Below are 25,911 nucleotides of genomic sequence, written 5' to 3' on the forward strand. Positions count from 1 at the left end.
ATCAGACCTGCACATCGTGCGGGGGGAATTTTAGCCCATTCTTTCCTGTAGAACTGCCTTAACTCTTCCATATTCTTTGGCTGTCTTCTGTGTATGGCTCTCTTCAAGTCATTCCACAGCATCTCAATAGGATTGAGATCTGGGCTCTGACTGGGCCACTCCAAAAGGCGGAGTTTGTTCTTCTGAAGCCATTGTGCTGTGGATTTGCTGTGATGTTTGGGGTCATTGTCCTGTTGCATCACCCAGCCTCTTCTGAGCTTGAGTTGGCAGACAGACACCCTCACATTATCCTGGAGAATTTGTTGAAAAATTTGTGAATTCATTTTCCCCTCAATGATGGCAAGCTGTCCAGGCCCTGATGCAGCAAAGCAGGCCCAAATCATGATGTTCCCTCCACCATACTTTACTGTAGGGATGATGTTTTGATGTTGATATCCAGTGCCCTTTTTACACCAAATGAAGATCTGCTTGTTCCTCCCAATTCAATTTTGGTTTCATCACTCCACAAAACATTTTCCCAATACCGTTGTGGAGTGTCCAAGAGAGGTTTCGCAAACTTCAGCCGTTCAGCAATCTTCTTTTTTTGATAGCAGTGGCTTCCTTCTTGGTGTCCTGCCATGGACTCCTTTCTTGTTCAATGTTCTGCGTATAGTAGACTCATGAACAGAGATGTTAGCCAATTCTAATGATTTCTTCAAGTCCTTTGCTGTCACTCTAGGGTTCTTCTTTACCTCATTACTGACTTTGCATTGTGCTCTTGGGGTCATCTTGGCAGGGCGCCCATTTCTAGGCAGAGTAGCCACAATACCAAATTGTCTCCATTTATAGCCATTTGCCTAATAGTAGGCTGATGAATATCTAAAATCTTTGAGATGACTTTGTAACCCTTTCCAGCCTTATGTAGATTAACAATTCTCGATCATAACTCTTCAGACAGCTCTTTTGTGCGAGGCATGATTCCCATCTGGATATGCTTCTTGTCAAAAGCTCAAACTCAAACTTTATAGTGTTTTTGGTCAATCAAAGTCATTCTAGGTCACACCTCTGAGCTCGTTTCATTAAATGGACTCCAGGGGCCTCATGTATAAACTGCGTACGCACAGAAATGTTGCGTACGAACGTTTCCAAGCTCAAGTCGCGATGTATAAAACCTAAACTTGGTGTAAAGCCACACACATTTCCACGGTACCTCATACCCTGGCGTACTTGCAGACTGGCGGCACCCAGCATCAAAGCAGTGCTACTGTTCCTGTGTGGTTACCCTTTCTTTCTTAGACCCAGATTCCTGACGCGGCTTTATAAATACACTGAAATTAACTGCATATTGTTTATTAGTGTAATGCATCCGATTGTAATTAACCTGTAGCAATATAATAGTCCAGGGAATAGCCATAGTATTCCAAATACCATAACTGCTTTAGCGTTGTTACTCTCACTGCATCTTCTTCTTTCAGCTGCTCCCATTAAGGGTTGCCACAGCAGATCATCTTTTTCCATATTACTCTCACTGCACCACTCGGAGTATTTATATCACTGTATCTGAGTGGGGAATCACAGCAGCAGCTGATCGGAAAGAGAATTATCGGTATACAGTTTCAAGCACGCACTACCTCAGCCACGGCAAAACGCGTCAAAGCCTTTCTTGTACGAACCTCGCGTTTCAGAAACAGTTTCATCCCAAGAACTATAAATGCATTCAATCAGTCCATCAAGTGCTCCTTGTAGAACTGTTTGTACTTATAAATACAATTACCCCACTGTAAACTTTCACTATGCACAACCTGCACCACTTTATAAAGTGCGTATGATGACGATATCATTTTTAAGATGAAATGCAGCAAAATATGTTGCTTATAGTATACAGATAAAACTAACTTCATTTAAATAATCTGTATTGTTAATAATTAAACATGTGAGAACACAGTGCAGCAGCGCTAGCTAGTTCACGGATAGCTCCTGCCTTGCGCTGTATTATTGCTGGTGCCAACGTGACACTGGAAGGATAGACGAATAGAATAATTAAACATGTACTACGAAGATATTTCAATGTTCCTTAAAAGTTTTGAAGAATCGGAGTTCTAAACTTACAGATGGCTTAACGTCTATTACAGAGCTGATTGTGTGGCGATTGGGTATTTGGAGAATGAAAAGTAAGGACAACCTCCAAACGACGATTTTAAGATGAAGTTTATGATGTTCTACTTTAATGACAAAATAAACTACGTGATTAAAGTGGAAATTTCGAGATTAAAGTTGACATTTTGTGCTTTTTTCCCCCCCACTGTGTGCCTATTTTTTTCTCTGTACCCTAATAAGCTTTCATATGACACTCAGACGGTCGGCTACGAGTCACCTTTTCACGCTGACTTTGATATGTGACAACTTCTTTTTTATTTCGGGCACTGTGCGACTTTGTGAACTTGAGCTTTCAAGTTTCTCTGACACCATGTCACTCGATCAAATTCCTTTTGTTGATTCCACTGTTTAAACCAATAAATAGTACGTTTTTCCTTTGCCTCCACTTGGTATTCGCTGAAATTCTTATATTTACCCCCGTGCTTTTCCCATTGTCTTTTAACAGAAGGCTATTTATATTGATTTGCATATTCCAAGAGGCATAATTCTGGGAGGAGTTGGGGCGGGACAGAAGGCGGGTGCACGTGCGTTACTTTTCACTCTGATCGAGATTTATGTAATGGAAGAACGTGAAAGTTTGCGTACGCACAGATTCCTGCATCTGGATTTTTCTGTGCGTACGCACATTCCTGCTTTTGTGCTTACGCCATGTTATAGTGTGAGTTCTACACACGGCGTTATACATGAGGCCCCAGGTGGACTAAATTCTGACTGTAATGAGCTTTTTAAAAAGTCATTAGTCACTTACTTTTTCCAACCTTCAGTTTGACAGTCTGAATTATTTATTCAATATGGTCAAAAATTCTCTGAAAATCTGTGTCTCTTTAGTTATAGGAGACTGTGTTTGTTCATTATTGTGACTGACATGAAAATACAACAACGTTTTATATGGGAATTAGACTAACATAGATAATTCCTAGGGGTTCACATACTTTTTACTCTGACTGTATTCTGCACAAAGTAGCCAATCACCCTGTCAATACTTTGTCAGCATCAATGTGGGTCTCAAATTATTGTTGCAAATTCTTCAAAATTCTCCAAAAATCTACAACTGTCATTAAAAATTATTCAATTTGTATTTTTTTAAGTAATCAATCTTGTCTGACATTTTTATCCAAGTTGGCCAAATTGCAACACTGACACAACATTTAAAGATCTGTTGTGTGCAAGATATGCCGGAATAACCAGAATTGGTTTACAGCAGGTGTCCAAAAAGGATATAAATAAAGGTTTCATCTAAGACAAGGGTGCAAAACATGTGGCCCACTTATTGGTTGGGTTGGGTTCAGTCCGGCCTGCAGTGTGATCAGTCAAATACAGAAATGAAAGGGGGGGTTGTTTAGTCCCTTCAATTTAAAAGATGCAGTTTCCATTTTATCCAGTAGACGTCCTTCCTGGCTTTCTTTGGCACCTTTTTTATATACCCCATAGTAACGCATTAGGCAGGGCCCCAATTGCATTTTAGTTTGAAATGTACTACAAAAATGTCTTGTTGAAAACACGTTGAGTAGAACTTGAATGCCAAGTGTTCCAGGAGAAACGTGCAAGAGGATTTATTTTTTTTTTTTTAAGAAATAAACTGCAAAATCATTTGCTTATAGCAAGTGATTGTTCCCAAAGAATTTAATTTTCGAGGGCACTATGAAACCAATCATGGTAATATATGTATATATAATCTCTATAAAATCCAACGTGTGTGTCTATCCGGTTTTCATGAGAAAACTACAGATTTAGATCGGGTTTTTTCTATACTTTGCTTGAACATTCCAATTGATTTTGTCACTTCTCTTGCAGGAGTGATTAATTCATGCAAATCCGAGAGACAGGCTGCGGGCCGAGAGGAGTGGGAAGAGTGACGTCAGGAGTGGGGAGCCGGGCAGGGCCCTCCTCACTCACTCACTTGCCAGCCTCCATTCGAGTTGGTCTATTTGTCGCCACGTTTTTGAGCGTACCTTGCCTCCTCTTAGCTAGCAAAACCTGTTTGTTGATTTTTAAAGTTTGTCCTGTTTAATAATAATAATAATTCATTACATTTATATAGCGCTTTTCTCAGTACTCAAAGCGCTATCCACACAGGGAGGAACCGGGAAGCGAACCCACAATCTTCCACAGTCTCCTTACTGCAAAGCAGCAGCACTACCACTGCGCCACCTGTTTCACTACTACACGGGTGTACAGCTAGTGTTTGTGTGTGTGTGTGTGTATTTGTGTATTATATATATAATACAACAAATAACAGAAGAGCTACAGACAGACATGGACAATGAGTTAATTTCAGCTCTTACAGTAGCAGTCTGCTTTCACTCATAGTTGCAAGATGAATGCTGCCACTGTGAAGGCGAGATGTATTGCCAATGAAATTGCATCAGCATTGAAGCCATATTCTAAACAGCACTTCATTGAAACATGCATGTTGAAGGCAGCTGAACTGGTGTGCCTTGACAAGCAACAAGATTTCGCTAGTGCAAGTTTGTCAAGACAAACGGTAGCAGGCAGACTCACAGACTTAGTGAAAAAATTTGGAAAGGCAATTAAAAGAAAAAATACAGGCATTTATTTGTTTTTCATCACAACACATAAGAGCACCAAGGTGGCTCAACTTGCAGTTTTCATCAGAGGTGCTGACAACTCTTTGTATGTCACTGAGGAGTTTGTTTAACTGATACCTATGATAGACACAACTGCAGCTGGTGACATTTACAATTTTTTGGTTCAATCTTCGGATAAACTAGGAGCGAATCAAGTTCATGCTGCTAGACTGGCCGATGATGTTGTATCAGCAATATGTGTGTTCTGTCCTGGGGGTGGGGAAACCACTTTTGTTGCCAAATTCCAAGAAGAAGTCCAATCAAGCGAAGGTATGGATTTTCACGCATTTCATTATTTTGTATATCAAGAGTCATTATGCAGCAAATTCTTAATATAGATACTGTCATGAGTGTTGTGAATTTCAACCTCACCAAAGAACTCCACCACCACCAGTTTGATACTTTCTTGAATGAGCACAAGCCTCTTATAGCCTTGAAGAGGTAAGATAGTTAAGCCGGAGAATCATATTCAAGCGTTTTAATGAACTGTACATGGAATCAAAAGGGGAAAATGGTGACAGAACTGAATATTTCCAAATTTATTTAGGATCTTCCACTCACGGTGGATATTACCAAGACTTCAACATTCTCAATACAAACCTGTAAGGTCAAAACAAACTTAGAGAGAATTATGATAGCATCCATGCCTTAAAGCATAAACATCACCTATTTTAAGAGCACTGTGTGGAGAACAGTCCTGCACATTTCCCCTCTCTAAGAGACATCAATAGCACCAAGGCATGGATGGAAACATGGATCAATACAAAATTAAAATAACTAAACACAGAGCTTCAGCAGCACCTTCCATTCCTGAACTAACGTCAGCTGAAAATTAGGGTGTTTACTTTGCCATTCAACATAAACCCATCTGACATGTCAGAGGACCAGCAAATGGAATTGATTGATTTACAGTGCAACAATTTTGTGTTGAAAGACAAATTTGCCAACATAACTTTGGGCATATTATCGGCATCTTGGACCAAACTATTAAAAACGGACAGCTTTTGCCACTGTGATTATGTGCATGTTTGGAAGCACCTACATTTATGAGAAAGCATTTCTATTTTGAACACAAATCAAAGCTGTGCTCTCACCTGACACACAGATACTCAGATCACATAATGAAGGTTGCTGCTTGCTCAGAGGCTCACTCTAAACTTTGTCAAGATTGTTAAAGCCAAAAGTCTCCAGGTGTCGAGGAATTCCAAGTACAGTAATCCCTCCTCCATCGCGGGGGTTGCGTTCCAGAGCCACCCGCGAAATAAGAAAATCCGCGAAGTAGAAACCATATGTTTATATGGTTATTTTTATATTGTCATGCTTGGGTCACAGATTTGCGCAGAAATACAGGAGGTTGTAGAGTGACAGGAACGTTATTCAAACACTGCAAACAAACATTTGTCTCTTTTTCAAAAGTTTAAACTGTGCTCCATGACAAGACAGAGATGACAGTTCTGTCTCATAATTAAAAGAATGCAAACATATCTTCCTCTTCAAAGGAGTGCGTGTCAGCAGCACAGAATGTCACATAGATAGAGAAAACAATCTCTAGCAAACAAATCAATAGGGCTGTTTGGCTTTTAAGTATGCGAAGCACCGTGGCACAAAGTTGTTGAAGGCGGCAGCTCACACCCCCTCCGTCAGGAGCAGAGAGAGAGAGAGAGAGAGAGAGAGAGGAGAGAGTTTGTTTTTCAGTCAAAAATCAATAAGTGCCCTTCGAGCTTTTAAGTATGCGAAGCACCATGCAGCATGTCGTTTCAGGAAGCAGCTGCACAAAAGATAGCAACGTGAAGATAATCTTTCAGCATTTTTAGACGAGCGTCCGTATCGTCTAGGTGTGCGAACAGCCCCCCTGCTCAAACCCCCTACATCAGGATCAGAGAAAGTCAGCGCAAGACAGAGAGAAAAGTAAGCAATCTAGCTTCTCAGCCATCTGCCAATAGCGTCCCTTGTATGAAATCAACTGGGCAAACCAACTGAGGAAGCATGTACCAGAAATTAAAAGACCCATTGTCCGCAGAAATCTGCGAACCAGCAAAAAATCCGCGATATATATTTAAATATGCTTACATATAAAATCCGCGATGGAGTGAAGCCGCGAAAGGCGAAGCGCGATACAGCGAGGGATCACTGTATCAAGCTTTGGCTCATTTATTTGTGTTTTACTGAAACTTTTTCACTACCAGAGAATGTGCAATAACCTGAAAAATATTATTAGGTCCCTAGTCTGTCAATGACGAGCACTGCCACTCAAGGGGCTTTAGCAAATGTTTCTTTGCATAATGTTTAGAGAAAAAAAAAAGTTTAGCAATACAAAGATATAATTTATTATATTCATATTGATTTTCCAGCAAAGACGATTTGAATATTATAATTATACTTAGACACATTAAGTAATGACAATTTAATTGGATTTTTGAAAGGTATTAACCAACCGCCTTGCGTGAGATTTTTGAACAGTGTGGCCCATATCCTCACGCGACTCTGTCACCCTCAGTCTAAGATATCTAACGTCTTCTACTTCATGACGGAAACAGTAACAAAGTTCATTAATAAATGCCAAGCAAAGGAGTTTAATGTTAGAGATTAGGTTATCTGCAATGTTTATAGCAAACGAGATTAATTCTGTATTTACAGATGAAGATGGTCCTTGCTCAGCAAGCAACAGGTTTCTGACAGTTCTGTGATACACAATACAAAAAGCACACTGGGGTTAGATAGCCAAGTAACGGCAGCAAAAAAAAAGGGTTGAACACTATGGATTAACAGAAATTAAGTCAAAATCTCAAAACAGACAGTAAACTCCAGAAATATTTGCACCCATCCAGAAAGTAGGCAACATTATTAAATATTGATAATACAATGATTTTAAATTTTCATCAAATGTTGGGGAGAAATTGCTAACAATTAATTTAATAAAATGAATTCCTGCAAAAGTGTTTAATCTTCAGATTACTCTATCTAGTTTGTTCTTCCAAAACTATGTATGGCAAAATTATTGGCAACCTTGAAGAAAACTATAAATAAAACCAAAAGAATTTATGTCTTTATGGAAATAAAATTTTTGTTTAAATTGCTTTTAGTGTCTAGGAACTTTATTGTTGTCTATGACCATTATCCTGTTTCACTGGGGTATAAATTATGAGGTAACACACAGTAACAATCCTTCAATAATCAATCCATCAACATGGGTAGAAACCAAAGAGCTCTCAACACAAATGAAAAAAGCACTGAGCTGCATAGATTGGGGAGCAATAAAAAATATGTAGTTGAAACTACAATTTAGCAGAATTTGAGCCTTAATGTATAAGTTTGAAAAGCATGTAATTGTTGAAAATTTGCCAGGAAGGGAAATTATCCAATATTAACCCCAAACACACAGTGAGAAGAAAGCAAAGAGAGGCAAAGGGTAACCAAATGATCAGTTTTACAACAGATATTTTTAGTTGAATTGTGATGTTTTCTAAACCAACAATGAGACACCATCTCCATGACCACAAGCTTTTGGAAGAGTTCAACTAAAGAAGCCCTTCCTAAGATTAAAACCCACATCCCAGCATCTGAGCTTTGCAAAGCAACATTTGAGACACAACTGGAATTGTATTGGCACATGAGACAAAAATTGAGATTATTGACTATGCACACCTTTCTTATGTTTAGCAAAAAAAAAAAAAAAAAAAAGGGAAATGCATACAAAGAACTGCACCTCATACCCAAAGTAAAATATGAGGGTGGCACTTTGATGCTTTCTGGCTGTTTTGCTGCCAGAGTCCCAGGGGCTCTTGTTAAGGTCAGTGGCATAATGAAGGAGGCTGAAACTGGGCCATGGTTGGGTCTTCCTACGAGACAATTACCCAAAGCACACATCCAAATTGACAAAGAAATGGATTCAGCAACACAAAATCAAGGTTTTGCAATGGCCCTCTCCGTCTCCAGACTTCAACACAAATGAAAATTTGTGGACTCAATTGAACATCCATCCATCCATTTTCCAACCCGCTGAATCCGAACACAGGGTCACGGGGGTCTGCTGGAGCCAATCCCAGCCAACACAGGGCACAAGGCAGGAACCAATCCTGGGCAGGGTGCCAACCCACCGCAGGACACACACAAACACACCAAGCACACACTAGGGCCAATTTAGAATCGCCAATCCACCTAACCTGCATGTCTTTGGACTGTGGGAGGAAACCGGAGCACCCGGAGAAAACCCACGCAGACACGGGGAGAACATGCAAACTCCACGTAGGGAGGACCCGGGAAGCGAACCCAGGTCCCTAGGTCTCCCAACTGTGAGGCAGCAGCGCTACCCACTGCGCCACCGTGCCGCCCCTCAATTGAACAGCACAGTTCAAAAGAGAACACCCAAGAATCTCAATGAGTGGCAAATGTTCTGCATAGAAGAGCAGTCCAAGATCCCTCTACAAGTGATCTCTTAACCTTGTTAAGCACTACAGAATGAGGCTTCAGTGTAGTTATTCACTTCAGGGAGGGCCCCACCAAATCCTGAAATTTGGGGTGCCAATATTTATGAAACCTGCATATGTATGAAAATTCTTGCTTTCTTTTGTTCCAAAAATCTGTCTGACAAAACCATGAGACTTACCCATTTTTTTTAAGCCCAAAATATCACTCTGTGCACGTGTGGCTTTTTTTATACATTAAATTGAACTAATTTTCATGAAGGGTAGCAATATTTCTGGAGTTTACATAAATATATTTCCACCTATGAATAACGACGCAGTACACAATTACAAGAATGTAAACTTTGGTAAGCACCATATTTACATGCAGACTTTATGCACTCTCATATGTAAGCAAAATAAAAAAAGTACTGCGTCACCATAATCAAAAACATCAAAAGGTTATATTTGTCATATGAATACTTTTTACTACCTGGCCAAACTTTTTTGGTAATTTGAACAGTCCAAAATCAAACGTGGGATGCAAATAGGCATATTTCATGAAAAGCTGTGACTGTGCTCTGGACTTAATGTTTTAAGAACTGCAGGACACCTTGCAGGCAGACTCTACTTCGTTTACCAAGGACTTCACCAGCACCCTCACTCAACTGTTATGTTCGCAGTGCTACTTGCATCTCTCTGTAAGCAAACAATACACCACAAACAGTCACAAAGCACACAGTGACGTGCGGGTGGGGTTCATGACTGGTGAGGCACTGACTCCTCCTTGTCTGATAGACAAATATATGAACCCAAAAGAGTATCTTATTCACTGATTGCAGGTTTCTTGGTAATTTGTTCATGTCACAATATCCCGTGTTAGTCCAGACATTGTAACTTGAGAACAAAACACACAGGAAGCAGTAAAGGCAGTTTCTTGTAGGACAGCCACACAGCCAGTCTTTTTGGTTGTATCACCACTACGTCTGAAAAGGGTGAATTGTCTTTTGTCCTTTTCACTCCAGTGTTGGCCTTGTTATTTATCACTTCCTGTTTTGACTGAAAGTCCAGTTTTGAGAAATTTTTAAGCTTAGATAGATAATCATCCATTGTGGCAGTCAGTCAGAACAAAAAATAAAAATAAACGGACTGCTACAGTGCACTTCACTTTCTGATATCACTAACTTATTGGCACCGAGAGCCTCTGAGTAGAACACCACCAGCAACAAGAACCTGTTGGGCTCACATCTGCCCCCTTCAGTGCAGCACAGTACTGTCTGCCTCACCTGGTGCCTTTTCACAGCAGGTCTATCAGCAAGGCTAAATATGTCACACACATTCATTAAAGATGTTAGCTATGGAATGTCAGGGTGTATAATAAAATGTGTCTGCAAACATTATATTGGCGACATACAGAGAGACAGCACCAGACATGCACCAATTGCATACATAAACCCAGTGTGTGAGGGAGAGTGCAGTCCAAGCGGAGGCTCGGCTCGTCGCTGCCACACCTCGCTATTCTCCCCTGTATTTGAACAGGAAATGCGCAAATTTAGAGATTCTCACTATAGAAATGATAAAAATTATTGGAATCATACAAAAAACAAATTCTCTTATGGTTTTTTTTTTTTTACTTTTCATGATGACACCTGCCTCCCCTGACCACACATCCCTGAAAGCACAAGGATTTATAAACAATCATCCAAAACAACTTCAAGCCAATTGGACCAACCTACATTTAATTTTTTTTACTTAGCAAACACTTATCTATACTAACTTATAATAGTGGTCAACATTATTGAGTATATATCAATCTGGGGGACTGTTTAAGAGTAAGTGCTACAGAACAAAGTTACAAAATTGACCATCACAAGTGAAGAGCTCAGAATCAAATCCAAGCTAGTTTCACTTCCTCGATTCCAAAAAACCTAACAGCCTACAGGAGTTAGATACAAATTCACCAAACAAGAGACTCTTCAAATACATGGAGGGAGACAGTATTTTGAACAGACACAGGCAGTTAACTCCACCAGCTGGGAGCTAATCATGAAAAAAGTCTGGGCCGAGATTTGATGCCACACAGAAGTGGTATCACCAACAGCCTTAGCTTAAAATTTAATTTCACATTCTTTGTAACCCAGATACTGTTCTTTCACAGTATTTATGCTATTTAGACTCCATGAAAATTTTAGGCAAAAAAGTAAACAACATACATCTGTTTTCAGTATTTGATCCTGATATATTAAATAAATAAAACTTATTTTTACTCAAAGCTTTATATTACTCATTCATGTTTCAAGACAGCTTTTTCAGTTTAAGGTAATGGTGTTGCATCAGGAGTGGGCAGAAGGAGGAGTATAGGAACCTAATCAAGGACTTTGTTAAATGGTGCGACTCAAACCACCTACACCTGAACACCAGCAAAACCAAGGAGCTGGTGGTGGATTTTTAGGAGGCCCAGGCCCCTCATGGACCCCGTGATCATCAGAGGTGACTGTGTGCAGAGGGTGCAGACCTATAAATACCTGGGAGTGCAGCTGGATGATAAACTGGACTGGACTGCCAATACTGATGCTCTGTACAAGAGAGGACAGAGCTGACTATACTTCCTTAGAAGGCTGGCGTCCTTCAACATCTGCAATAAGATACTGCTGATGTTCTATAACAGGGGTAGGCAACGTCGGTCCTGGAGTGCCACAGTATGTGCAGGTTTTTGTTCCAACCCACTTCCTTAACGAGAACTCAATTATTGCTGATGAAGCACATATTGCTTAAGTGACATTTTAATGCTTCATTTTAGTGGTCTCGCTTGTTAAGGTTCTCCAACCTTAATTGCTTATTTCAATCTTAAACTGCTGCATTCAGTGTTTTAATTGCTCCTTATTAGCAATAAGATGTAAAAGACAAAGCAGCCAGCAGTTCTCCAGCTAGCTTTTTTCCAGTTACATCTGTGTGTGTTCATCATGCACGGTTTGATTTAATAAAACACTTAATAGAAAAATGTGACAGACTGAAAATGATCTGTTTTAGGCTTCAAATCATTTGGATGATATCCTTGGAAAGGAAAAAAATCTACGATATAAGCGCCTTACATTGCACAGACTAACAAGCCATAAAATTAAATAAGGTCTGAGATTGGCAATGATTGGTTTCTAATTAAGCAATTGGGTTGAATGAAAACCTGTAGCCACTGCGGCTCACCAGGACTGACATTGCCTACCCCTATTTTACATCTTATTGCTAATAAGGAGCAATTAAAACACTGAATGCAGCAGTTTAAGATTGAAATAAGCAATTAAGGTTGGAGAACCTTAACAAGCGAGACCACTAAAATGAAGCATTAAAATGTCACTTAAGCAATATGTGCTTCATCAGCAATAATTGAGTTCTCATTAAGGAACTGGGTTGGAACAAAAACCTGCACATACTGTGGCACTCCAGGACCGACGTTGCCTACCCCTGTTCTATAAGACGGTTGTGGCGTGCACCCTCTTCTATGTGGTAGTGTGCTGGGGAGGCAACATAAAGAAGAGGGACCCCTTCAGCGACAGACTATTGTCACTGTCCTGCTCCACTGACAGACTGAGGAGATCGTTCCTCCCCCACACTATGCGACTCTTCAATTCCACCGGGGGGTAAACAATAAAAACATTATACAAAGTTACTGTCTGTTATACCTGCATTTTTATCACTCTTTAATTTAATAATGTTTTTTATCAGTATGCTGCTGCTGGAGTATGTGAATTTCTCCTTGGGGATTAATAAAGTATCTATCTATCTATCTATCTATCTATCTAATGGTGGGGCTTTATCAGCAGCATCAAATGGAAGATTAAAAAAATAACCATAAATGAAGTATTAGTCCATCACAAAACACACTTACACAAAGGTAAGGATATGTACACATGTCAAGCTAATTTAATGGTCTCATAAAATTAAAAAAAACTTGGTATGGTTGGCACTTTGGATCAGTACCTCAGAGAGATATTCGAGGACTAATACGGCAACCATCAAACATTTACTGTATTCCACTACTTGCCTAATCATTAAACCCAGAAACCCTCCTTTGACTTTGTCACCTCCAGAGGTTTATTTTCTGTAGATTATGTGAACTGGAAATGTGTCTTATTTTCAGGTCTTCTATCAATGTACTCATATGTTATGGTATTTGCAAGTACAAGGTGGTGAAGGAAAAAGGAGTCCTGGCACATGGCAAGGAGTTTTATTAAAAAGACCTAGCAGAAAGTCCCTGTGTATGACATTTCCTTTTGTTAGTTCCATTATCTGTGAACTTATTGGAGAGAAGACTACAGTGCATTTTGACTGTGGAGCTTTATGTCTGTACAGGCAACTTCAAGCTGACACACATGGGATTTCTGAAAAGAAAAAAACAATCCTGTCGTGAATGAATAAAGCAGCAGTACTGGTTCTGAGAGTAAAACAGTATCAGTGATTAACCTGTGGGAAAACGAGACGCAAGTTTTATGACAAGTCCTCAAATGTTGACGCTGTAATTATTACAACAGACAGATTTGCCAAGAAGGTCATGTCAGTAAGAACCAGTTACTGCACACTGAACTTTACTTTACCAATGGTGGAAACCATTCTCAACACAACTTTTTACATAGTCAGTAAAATTCATTAATAACATTTTCTAAAAATAATAAAATATGTGCCTGACACGGACACTAAATCAGGTTTCAGTGCCACCGGGTGTTACTCTGAAAAGATACACTTCTGTATCTATACTGCATGTATGACTTATTCATGGTGTTATGATTCCATGTTATGAATAGTGTTTCTCAAAACTTAAATATTTTTAGATTTTGCTTTTCAGCATTTTTTTAATGTTTCATCCTATTTAGTTTAGGTCCCATTTTATTTGATTTGTTTAAATCACCAAAAGATGGTCACAAGAACACTTTTCCAACTCTAAAAAGCACAATTTTTATTTTTGTCAAATTGTATACCATTCATCCTTCATACCAGTCAACAAAAATGAGTAATTTGACCATCTGTGACACAGAACAGTTTTCTTATTATAAAGTGAAGAGTTCAAGGCTTTCAGCAAAACCAAAAAAATGCTAGGACCAAAAATTTAGTATGTTCCGTTGTTCTTGTTACAGTATCCTGCAATATACTAAAACAAGTTCCTATTTAATTTAAAACATGATTTCATTTCCCTTTGCAAACATTAAGATCACCACACACTAAAAATAATCTTTCAAATTATGCTTTCAGGCAGAGGTAAAGTAAAGTAGCACTTAAAGGTACTGTTACTTTAAAAAGAACCGCTACTTAAGTAAAAGCACTCATTTAAAAATGTGTTTAATAAATAAAGTAAAAAAAATATCACGTCAAAAAAAGTCTACCAAAACCCACCTAAACACAGGAAGAATGTGCACATTCCACACAAACAGTGGGCTACAATTTAAATCCAGCATTTTACAATTTTGAGGCGGCAGCAGCACTACCCACTAGACCACACTGCAAGTGCCAATCAGGAATGGTCTTCCATTCTAATAACAGTATGTAACAAATTTGAACTTGAACACCGATGCATGTCCTAAATGTGTATGGAATGCACAAGTGACAAACATTCTTCCATATTCACTCTTGATATTTCTTGATTCTGTCATCTACCTATTTCCAAACACTGAAAGAATATGTTTTCCCCTAAAATTATTTGGTTGTTTCTTTCAAATACTGTTGAAGTAACTACCTGAACTGTGCTAATGACTAAAAGCCGAAATATAGATGGTTATACAGTTCAAAGTCTATTTCTTCAAGCATATTTACATCAAATGCTGAACGTCTGCTATACAGCTTCTAAAATAATCATATGCGATTAACATATTAACAACGCTGTCTCTCTGTTACTAGTGCCTTGCTGCTATGTGTGTTGGAAGCATAACAACATATTCCCCTAGGGCAGAAGTTTATGCATTCATGACTCTGGCTGGTTGCAGCATACATGTTAGCAAGTACGCTTGCCAAAATACATAATGTCAATGTCTGTAGCATACAGCCAGGGCAGGAATCAGTCCCTCTATTTCACTGGACACATTCACGCAGAGCAATTAGGCCAGAGAAAACACTTTGACTGTGAGAAGGCCAAGTAAGAAAAGGCATTAACTCTGCCTCTGTGCCACAGATCTGCCAACATTAAAAAAAAAAAAAAAAAAAAAAAAAAAAAAAAAAAAAAACCACTAACCTGGGTAATACTAAATGTATACCTGTATGTCGCCTTGCTTGTTAACACAGATGATCTACTATACGCCTGCTTATTCAGCTAAAAAGCAGAGATGCGTAGAAATAAACCTATCTTAAATATTTAATTTTCACTTTAGATTACGGTTGTATCTGCTAATCTCTGGGGAAAAATATGCCTGGTATTATATACAAACAATTAGAAGAAACCAAGATTTTGCCCTTATGCTCTTAAAAAGGTCAACATGAAAGTTTCCAAGCTGCTGCTCCTACATGCCAGTTATTTCCCCAATAACAAAGGGGAATGCGTGTTGAAGTCAGACAGTGACAGAATTACCAATGATAAGTAACAGTACCTTTAGCAGATTAAGCCTAATTTACAAAAATGGAAAGAAGTATGTACTCAGTTAATTAACAACACAGGAACAAATAACAAAATTTTGTTTCACATATTAAGTGTCTATCAGTTGCAATAAACTTAATGTTCAAAAGCAAGTTGTACATGAAAACTTAAATCAGATTTAAAATAAAAGCAGTAGTGCTGTAAAACAACTGGGACTTCTTATATAAAACCTTGCTTATATTCCATGCTAAAATAAACTAATCAATCTAAAAGTATACACTCATGCACACCTTTTAAACCTTTACTCATCGTCCCACATCAGTAACTACATATGGCTTAAAAAGTGCACCTTTTGAATATTCATGACTTAATCACAATGTAAATTTGGCCATGTTCTTGAGTGATATATTTATATTTTTAAATCATTAAACAGTTTAAATCATCCTTCAGCTAATACATCCAACAGAGTACAAACACACTATAGGCCAGCTATGGGAATGATGCAACGCTTAAGTAGCCATCTCATTGACAAGAAATGTGACGCCATAATCTGAGTAATTAAACTGAATGTCTTTTTGAATACACTACAATAGCCAAATTGACTAAAAAAAAATGTAAGTTCAGCCAAAAACACAAGGGCCACAAATAAAAGCCTGGTAATCAACCTGGTAAGGAACAATCCTCTGCTCGTTCAGGTGCTGGTGACTTGGATCAGTTAACTACCTCCTTCGTGAAAGCAATGGCACAAAAAATATAACCTCAAGGAACAAACTGAATGTTCAGATGTCTGAACACTGCCTGCATAGAATTTCTTATCAACAGATTAGTATATTTGATTGTGAAATGCTAGTACCAAAGTAAATGTCCTGAACAATAGTGCAAAACTTTTTCATACTGTAACAAATACTTAAGAATAAAAGGAATTAATGGAAATGAACAAGACTGATAAACTGCTCTTAATTCATTAAGTTAACAAAACTAAGTGATAAATCAAGCCTATATAAAGTACCAAGATGAAGACATCCTAGACTCTTCACAAACTTTGAACTATTAGCAGTATTTTGAGAAAACATTTTGGGGAGTACAAAACATAACAGAAATTTTATTAACCACAAACAGCAGTCTTGATTATGGTTCACAATCCATGTGACAGTAATAATAATAATAAAGGGCACTGCTGCTCAATTCACTTGATTTCCAGGTGCTATTGACTACTATAATGTGGTCATTTATTATCTTTATCATAAACAATATTAAAACAACAGAGTTTGAAACATGTAGTAAAACATTTGAACAACTGAATTCATCATTTCAACTGAAACAAATACAAAAAAAACCTAGAATATTATAGCAAATGTGAGGAGTACAGGAAATTCTGCAAAAAAGATTGTCCATCCTATTTATGTACATGTTCCAAAACAACACCAACTCAAGATTTAAAAGGTCCCTAAAGCTCTGATCAGCACCACACTACTGTGTAATTTATACCATTCTATGATGTTCCTTCTAACATTTGTGCAAAATCTGCCCTTAAGCTTCCAACTGGACCCTAGTGCCATTCTTCAACACCCTTAAAAAATGTTTTCTAAAAATAAGAGGGGAAAAAAAATTAAAAAATTATACTTAAATAGCTAAAAGCATTATTTTAATATAACATTTTTGTAGAGGGGGTTCTTTACAGAAAAGTACAAAACACAATATTTAAACATTAACATACAGAGATAACCAAACATACCTTCATTAATTTTTGACATGTCAACATTTGCGTTATTAAGCTGCAAAGTGGCTTGTAATGCAGGTAGAAGCTGTCTGAGGAGATTTGGGTCCTGAAGTAAAGGTGGAACGGGTGACTGTGGAACAGGCGAAACAGGAACTGTAGATGCTGAAGGTGGCTGAGCAGCAGGGTTTAAAACTGAGGTGGAGGAAGACGACTGGGAAGTACAAGAATGAGAAGAAGGTTTGTCCACTGTTGCAGACTCTAAAAAGAGAATGACAGATTCAGAATTTATTAGATACAATATTTACAAAAGTATAAAAAAAAGTGTAAACATAGTAAATTAATACAGTATTAAATGATAATTACAGCAGGATGTAGTTTGCTTTTAGGGCTTTTTTTAATGCATGAGATAGCAGTAAGTGAAAGAAAAAAAGTTGTATTGCCTTACAAAAAACTTCAGTTAAACTGCAATGTTTTTTTAAACTGAGATAATCAGCTAAGGTAAGTAGTATTATGAAGGATTGTATATTGATACATGTCAACATTAGCAGAGTACCCAATCATGAAAACTTCCTCCATTCATCCTTAAACCTAGTTAACCAATCAATATACAGTCATATGAAAAAGTTTGGGAACCCCTCTTAATTCTTTGGATTTTTGTTTATCATTGGCTGAGCTTTCAAAGTAGCAACTTCCTAATTAATATATGACATGCCTTATGGAAACAGAAGCATTTCAGCAGTGACATTAAGTTTATTGGATTAACAGAAAATATGCAATATGCATCATAACAAAATTAGACAATTGCATAAATGTGGGCGGCCCAACAGAGATATTACATCAATACTTAGTTGAGCCTCCTTTTGCAAATATAACAGGCTCTAGACGCTGTCCTCCTAGCGCCTTTAATGAGTGTCTGGATTCTGGATGGAGTTATTTTTGACCATTCTTCCACACAAAATCTCTCCAGTTCAGTTAAATTTGATGGCTGCCGAGCATGGACAGCCTGCTTCAAATCATCCCATAGATTTTTGATGACATTCAATTCAGTGGACTGTGACGGCCATTCCAGAACATTGTACTTCTCCCTCTGCATGAATGCCTTTGTAGATTTAGAACTGTGTTTTGGGTCATTGTCTTGTTGGAATATCCAACCCCTGCGTAACTTCAATGTTGTGACTGATGCTTGAACATTATCCTGAAGAATTTGTTGATGTTGGGTTAAATTCATCCAACCTTTGACTTTAAGGGCCCCAGTCCCTGAACTAGCCACACAGCATGATGGAACCTCCACCAAATTTGACAGTAGGTAGCATGTGTTTTTCTTGGAATGCAGTGTTGTTCTTCCGCCATGCAAAGCACTTGTTGTTATGACCAAATAACTCAATCTTTGTATCATCAGTCCAAAGCACTTTGTTCCAAAATGAATCTGGCTTGTCTAAATGAGCATTGGCATACAACAAGCGACACTGTGTCGTGAGTGCAGAAAGGGTTTCTTTCTCATCACCCTGCCATACAGATGTTCGTTCTACAATTCAGTGCAATTTGCACAAAGATGTACAGATAACACCATCTGCAGCAAGATGTTCTTACAGGTCTATGGTGTTGATCTGTGGGTTGTCTGTACCCATTCTCACAATCCTGCGCATACTATATGCCGCTAATGTATTTTTTTTGGCCTGCCAGACCTGGGTTTAACAGCAACTGTGCCAGTGGCCTTCCATTTCCTGATTACACTAGGGGGCTCCGCCCCCTGCTCGCTTCGCTCGCCAACCCCTGGCGTTGGGGCATGACAAAGAGTGAGATGTATGAATTAGATATAGAATAGTGTGCAGATTTGGATGATGCCTATATAAATACAAAATAGAGTGTTTGGCATAGAGTAATGTTTTATTGGAATATTTCTTTGTATACAACATTAGTAGTAAAGATGGTGTCTTGTCTTTGAATGAGTCTTCCTTGGCATGGATCATTTTTAACTTTAACGTCAGATGAACGTCGAACACATGAGAAGGCAACATAAAGTTGTCCATGTCCAAAAACGGGTTCAGAGAGGTAGATGCCAACCTTGTCCATGGTTTGTCCTTGTGATTTGTTGATGGTCATGGCAAATGCAGGTTTAATGGGGAACTGTCGGTGTTTCAATGTAAAAGGTAATTCTAGGTCAGAACTCGTAAGGTCAATTCCAAGAATGAGAACAGTATTGTTAGCATGGGAATCTGAAAGAACTGTTGCTTGAATAACATCGTGTGTTATGGTGTTGACGACTAACCGTGTGCCATTGCATAAACCCTGTTTAGTGTTAAGGTTTCTTAATAGCATGATTATTGTTCCGTTTTTAAGGGTAAGGTTGTGTTGTGGTCATCCGTCCGGGTTAATAGTGTTCAAATATTCTAAGGGGAAATTCAGATGTTCATTGTCGTCATCAGAGTCAACTTTGTCAGAGCTTAGAAAGAGCCGTGTCTCTCCAGGAAGTAATGAAATGACCTATTTTTTGGACATAATATAGTGCGTTGTGTTAACCACATATGCGAAAGCAGTATGGGCCATTGCCTTTTGGTGGCCTGATATGTACTCCGGTAGATGCAAAAGCAAATGAACTATTGTAGGATCTAATGCAGTTCATAAAGTTTTTACTGTCAGGCACATCGTTAGTTAGAAGCTTCTGTAGATATTCAGGATATGAATGTAAAGGAGGCAGTCTAATCTGCCCCTTTTGACAACAACGTGTAAATTCATTATTTGTATTGCCAGTTGTTTCTTCTGTGAAGTTAAGTGAATGACAATGATTGCAAATGACATTCATTAATCCCGATGAATTTTCCTCAATAGTGGACTTATTATTGAAAGCGTTGTCAGCCAACTGGCGTAAGCGTTTAGCAGACGTCTGGCGTTGATGTCTGCGACGGGTATGTTTTGCTTGTGGTGTTTGAGTGCCGCGTTGTTGCATGTCCATTATTTGTGACGCGCTATTTTTGATTTTTAATTGATCCGCCTCCGCTTTGCGCAAAGTCCGTTTCACCCTACGTCGTGCATTGTTTGTATCGTGCCTTGTCCGTTTTTGTATGTCGGTCAGTTGAGCTTTCTGCTTTTGGAGTCTTGCTTGCTTGTTTTCTGGCCGGTCATATGCGCGTTGCTTTGCTCCCTTTTTTGTATGTCTGAGACGCGAGCTCTTTCTTTTGAAATCGTGCTTGTTTCGATGCAGCACTTTGAGACGCGCGCTGTATGCGTCTACGTTCAATGTGTCTGTCCATTTGGGCACGTCTCTGTAATGGGGTTACTTGAGCTTTGCGTTTTTTGATCCGAGACATATTTTCTCACGTATTTTCCGAAGCGCGTTGTATGCGCCGCCGTGTATTTTTTTGGTTTAATTCGTGTTCGTGTGTTTGGTCCCGTTATCCGATCCGAATCGTTTTGTACCCGTGACCGTGTATTAATAACTTGTTTGTTCCTCAGCGTGCGAAATATGGATAAGTAATAAGGAGGATCGCACTCACTGTTAATATGGAGCCTTTTCTCCAGTTGAACGGTTAATAGTGCTTTATTTTAAGGAGATCCACCTATGCTGCCCAGTGTGAAGGTTTTGAGATGACGTATGTTTAATATGGACGTTTCCTTTAGATATGTGGCTTTGGGTGTCACTTCTTATTGATGGGATGGGGGGGGGGTAGTGTGGGTGAGGATTGTTGTTGCGCGAGCGTCTTCTTTCGTTTTGTGTTCCAGGGGCTTGTTGAATCCCCCTCTTTGTGTGTGTCCCGTCCGTTGCTTGTAGGGTGTGTGGTATGGTTTTGTGTTCTTTTTTTTTGTGTTCCAGGGGCTTGTTAAATCCCCCTCTTGGTGTGTATCCCATCCGGTGCCTGTGGGGGGGGGGGGGGGAGCCTTGCTGTTGTGCGCGAGCGTCTTCTTTTTTTTTGTGTGCTAGTTTCGTGTGCAATGGGTTTCGTGCGGTGCCTGCCTTTGACTACTTTTTTCTTTGCTTTTTCCTTTTTTCTGTGCTTGCGGCGTCTCATTTCTTTGTCCTCTTTTTTTCTTTGCTCACTCCTTTTTTCTGTGGTCTTGTCCGCCTCTCGCGGCCCTTTCTTGCGCCTGCGCAGTACGTCTTTTTGCGGCTACGGCCCATGGCCGGATGTCCCTGCGTCCATCCGGTTTAGCATTCTCGGTTAGTAATATGGATTCCTTACCGTCGAAACTGACAGTTTAAACCTCTGAGATAGCTTTTTATAGCCTTCCCCTAAACCAGGAGACTGAACAATCTGTTTACAGATCTTTTGAGAGTTGCTTTGAGGATCCCATGCTGTCACTCTTCAGAGGGGAGTCAAAGGGAAGGAAGCACAACTTGTAATTGACCATCTTAAATACCTTTATATCTCATGATTGGACACACCTGTCTATGAAGTTCAAGGCTTAACAAGCTAATCCAACCAATTTGGTGTTGCAAGTAATCAGCATTGAGCAGTTACATGCATTAAAATCAGCAGAATTACAAGGGGACCCACATTTTTGCACAGCCAGTTTCTCACATTTGATTTAAATTACATACAACTAAATACTGCTTCACTAAAAATCTGTTTGGAATTTTTTTTTTTTTTTTGTTCTTTATTTCGCCTTATACAATTTCTTGTATTAGGAATTTGTTAGTTTTCGCATACCCCTTGGGGTCAGAGCGCAGGGTCAGCCATTGTACAGTGCGCCCCTGGAGCAATTACAGGTTAAGGGTCGTCTTGCTCAAGGGCCCAGCAGAGTAGGATCTCTTTTGGCAGTGACGGGGATTTGAACTGGCAACCTTCTGGGTACCAGCACAGATCCTTAGCCTCACAGCCACTTCTCCACCCCAGGAAATGAAATGAAAGACATACCACAGTTATCTTTATTTGTTGAAAAGTAGAGTCAATTATTATGCAGGCTGAGATGGGTTCCCAAACATTTTCATATGACTATTTATGATACCTACCTAACAAACTTTACATAGGGGACAACAAAGTGAAACCACTCCAAAAATATATGTACACACTTAAGTGTACACTTGCACAGCTGTCTAGCAGGTATCTTTTTATCCAACCAGTTTGTCACCTATTGACTATTTGTACTGTGAAGATAAATAGATTTTTGAAAGGAGCTTCACCAACACATGCAAGTTTTTCTGTTATTGGGAATCAGCAAATTGCACAAAAGAGCTGGCTTGCCTATTCACCTGTTGTGCTTTCCATACACTAATGGCAGTACCATGTCAGGACACGCAGTAAATAAATCCTGCAATTAACATACATCCAAAAGCAGACAATAAATGCACCCAACAAACATAAAAATCAAAACAGGATTATGATATTAATGTCTTTGCCATGCATTTTTTGTTTTTAAACGCATGAAAAGTGGTAACTCTGGTTCCATTAACAGAAGGAATCAATACACACTTCCAATCTAATTTAAAGCACAAAATATCTTATTAAAATAAAATTCTAAGGGTGGATTATTAATACATTAATAACCTTAAGGAGAAGAAGAATTATCAGAACAATTTGACAGAATAAGCATCATACAGATTTGACACACATTTTTCTTGTATATCCAGTTTAGCAGACTGCTTACTAAATTTCTCTTCTCAGCCTTCGCCAACCTCCCATCCTGCGCTACGCGCCAGCCACTTCATGTTTCTGCTGCTTGGGTATGTGGATTTCACTTTCACCAAAAAACAAATCTTTCACTTCTAGCGGATACGCCTCTTCATTGGGAAGAAACATTACTTTTCCCTGATGGCAACATGAATTAGATGATCTACAAGTCTCCGACTTAAAGTTTAAATCTGATCAATATATTCAATCTCTTTTCACTGTTCCGTTATTTCAGAGTATCAATTTCTGTTTTTGTGCTAATGCGATCTTTACTATAATTTTTTTTGAGACTTTTGAATTTTCATACTTCCATTATCTCTAACCTGCTCTGCATGTGTATCGCACCAACCTTTTTGAATTCTTTACGACGTTCTACTTTGTCATCTACTCATTGTAATTTATTTCCGGCCCCGGGAGTGGTTAAATCTCATAGCACAGTCTCGTCTCCCAGAACTTGACAGTATCTCTCTGAAAAAATCACGGCTTGTCCCAGGATTTTTTTTTTTTATATAGAGAAATATACACCAACGACCAAGTAAGAAGGGAATGTGATGTGCCACTTCCTTCACATTTAGATGATATCTGAGCAACCTGTATACCCCTCAATGCATACCAAGTTTTATGCTGTTACATAAACATGCCCGTGTCAATTCTTCCAGCCTTGTGATGTTATATATCAGGCTGTTTCTCACCTATTATTCTTCAGTACAGTGGAACCTCGGGTCACGAGCAAAAAGTCCACCAAACTTTTGCATCTATTTACGACCACACACTTGGGTGACGAACAAGCCAGTTTCCCTTCCGGTTCGTAAGCACCGATGATTTCCGCACGTGTTCAGTCTCCCCCTGTGCATTCACTGTGAACTCTTTGTGCTCTATTTAGTTTCCCTTCTGGTTCGTACGCGCTGGTGATTTACGCACATGTTCAGTCTCTCCCTGTACCTGTACAGTACATTGTTCTCGGTCAGACATGCATCGCGCAGAGGGACTTTACCTCAAAACTAATCTCCTCTCCACCCAGTTCCTCCTCACTTTCTTCATGCCAGAACTCGACTCATGCAAGGTTAGTTTTCTTGGTTGTTTATCGTTAGTTTTTGTATAAATTACGGATTTTTCAAATGTTCTTTTTTTTCCCCTGTGCTTAAAACTCATTAAAAAAAAAAAAAGTGTTTACAGCGATTGGTTCGTAAGGCTATTAGCTTGAATTCTTGCAATGTTAGTTTTCTCTGTTCAAGGTTTTCTCAGTGTTATTCAACGTTTTTACATTTAGTTTACTATTACACTGAGCATTCAATGATTTAATTAACTATTTTTGTGCTTAAAAATCTTTAATATATATTTGCATTCAGCTTGTACGGTACAGAACAGATTAATTGTATTTACATACAATCCTATGGGGGGAAATTGCAACCCATAATCTCATCAGAGAGGCATCTCAAAGTTTGATTTAAATAACAAAACCAAAAATAACAAATACCTAAAAAAATGCAACATAGCTAGACCTAGAAGTACACTACCTGATTAATCTCTGTCTACTTAATATTACCTAGATATTTAAGGCCACCAGCTTTCTTGCAGATATACAATCAGAACACATCTTTTGATTTCTGGCACATTCAATTTTTTTTTTTTTTACTCTTTTGTTATAACTTTCTTTCCAGTTTTGCTTGAATTACAAATTTTTGTTTATGTCATAGATAGATAGATAGATAGATATAATTGTATATATTTGTAACTTATGTGTCCGCTTCAAGCCCTTTTTAGGCTCAGTTTTTCCAGAAAATAACTTTTATAATCTAACAGTCAACATAATGCACTGTACATTGACGGTGTCTTAAAATATTTTGAGTTCTACACCAGTTTTGGAAATCTGCATTGTCATGTTTAATGCTTTAATGAGGACTTCAACATTTAAATTTCATTGATCATTATTCATGATAATGTCTTTTCCTAAAATATTCAGTATGTGATTTTTTTCTTTTATCATATTACTGCTCATTATTTTTTTTTAATATAAAAAACTACTTTTCTTTAGTATTTAAGTATTTTTTTCACATTAAATTTCCCAATTCACTAATTCAAATGAAAATTTATAACTATGCATAGGGCCACTTCAAAAGAGAATAATAAATGTAAAGAATCTTGAAGCCAAATTTGCCCTGGGGACAAATAAAATTCTGTCTATAGCATCTTTACCTAAACATACTGCACCATAAACCTAAAAACCTGTATATTCTAATACAGGGCCTAACTCAGGAAATGAGGGTCAGATTCTGATTATACCCTTTAACTGACCAGCAAGTACCAAGGAAATCCCAGGTAGAAGTAAATAACCATTACATAGGTTAAGGTGACCTGAACTGTTTAGTTTAGAATTTTTGCCAGTGCAACCCCCATCAGGAAAGTGGACTGAGAAATGTAAGTCCACAGTTTATGTGAGAACATTAAAAATCCTTCCATGAAAAATGGCTTCAAACAGTGTCAGGTTAGTTGTCTTGATCTTGGTATCATTTCAATGACACTAATCCACATACTAAGTGCTTGTGATTTTGCAGTAATGATAGGACAACAGACAGCAAGTACTTTCTGCTGGAAAAATATTTTCCCAAAAGAAATAAAATAACTCAATCTTTGTAATACAAAGCATCTTTGACACCACACAATCAATCATCATGCTATATAGCTTTTTCAACAGCATACACCAACAAAAAAGGTGCTTCACATGACAACTAAAAATACAGTACCAAAAACTGAAAAGTAAAATATCGAAATAAACCCAATTGTTAAATATAAGCCATTGCTAAACACAAGGACCAGCTATTCAAAATAGAGGATTATCTAGGATATTTATAAAGGGTGCCTAACAATAGTAACATCTTTATGATTCAGTGCACCATTACATCTC

The 25,911-nt window shown here is 38.5% G+C and overlaps 1 protein-coding gene across 3 annotated transcripts in view; it reads right to left on the bottom strand.

Annotated features, from left to right (window-relative positions):
- waca (WW domain containing adaptor with coiled-coil a) overlaps positions 1 to 25,911 on the bottom strand; it is a 154,095-nt gene that overhangs the window by 21,427 nt on the left and 106,757 nt on the right. For all 3 annotated transcript variants that reach the window (XM_051928973.1, XM_051928972.1, XM_028804344.2), the window contains exon 8: positions 17,416 to 17,658. In XM_051928973.1, the coding sequence (XP_051784933.1) occupies positions 17,416 to 17,658 (243 nt within the window). The remainder of the gene's footprint in view (positions 1 to 17,415; positions 17,659 to 25,911) is intronic.

The sequence above is a fragment of the Erpetoichthys calabaricus genome, chromosome 6 (genome assembly GCF_900747795.2).
Source record: "Erpetoichthys calabaricus chromosome 6, fErpCal1.3, whole genome shotgun sequence".
NCBI lineage: Eukaryota > Metazoa > Chordata > Cladistia > Polypteriformes > Polypteridae > Erpetoichthys > Erpetoichthys calabaricus.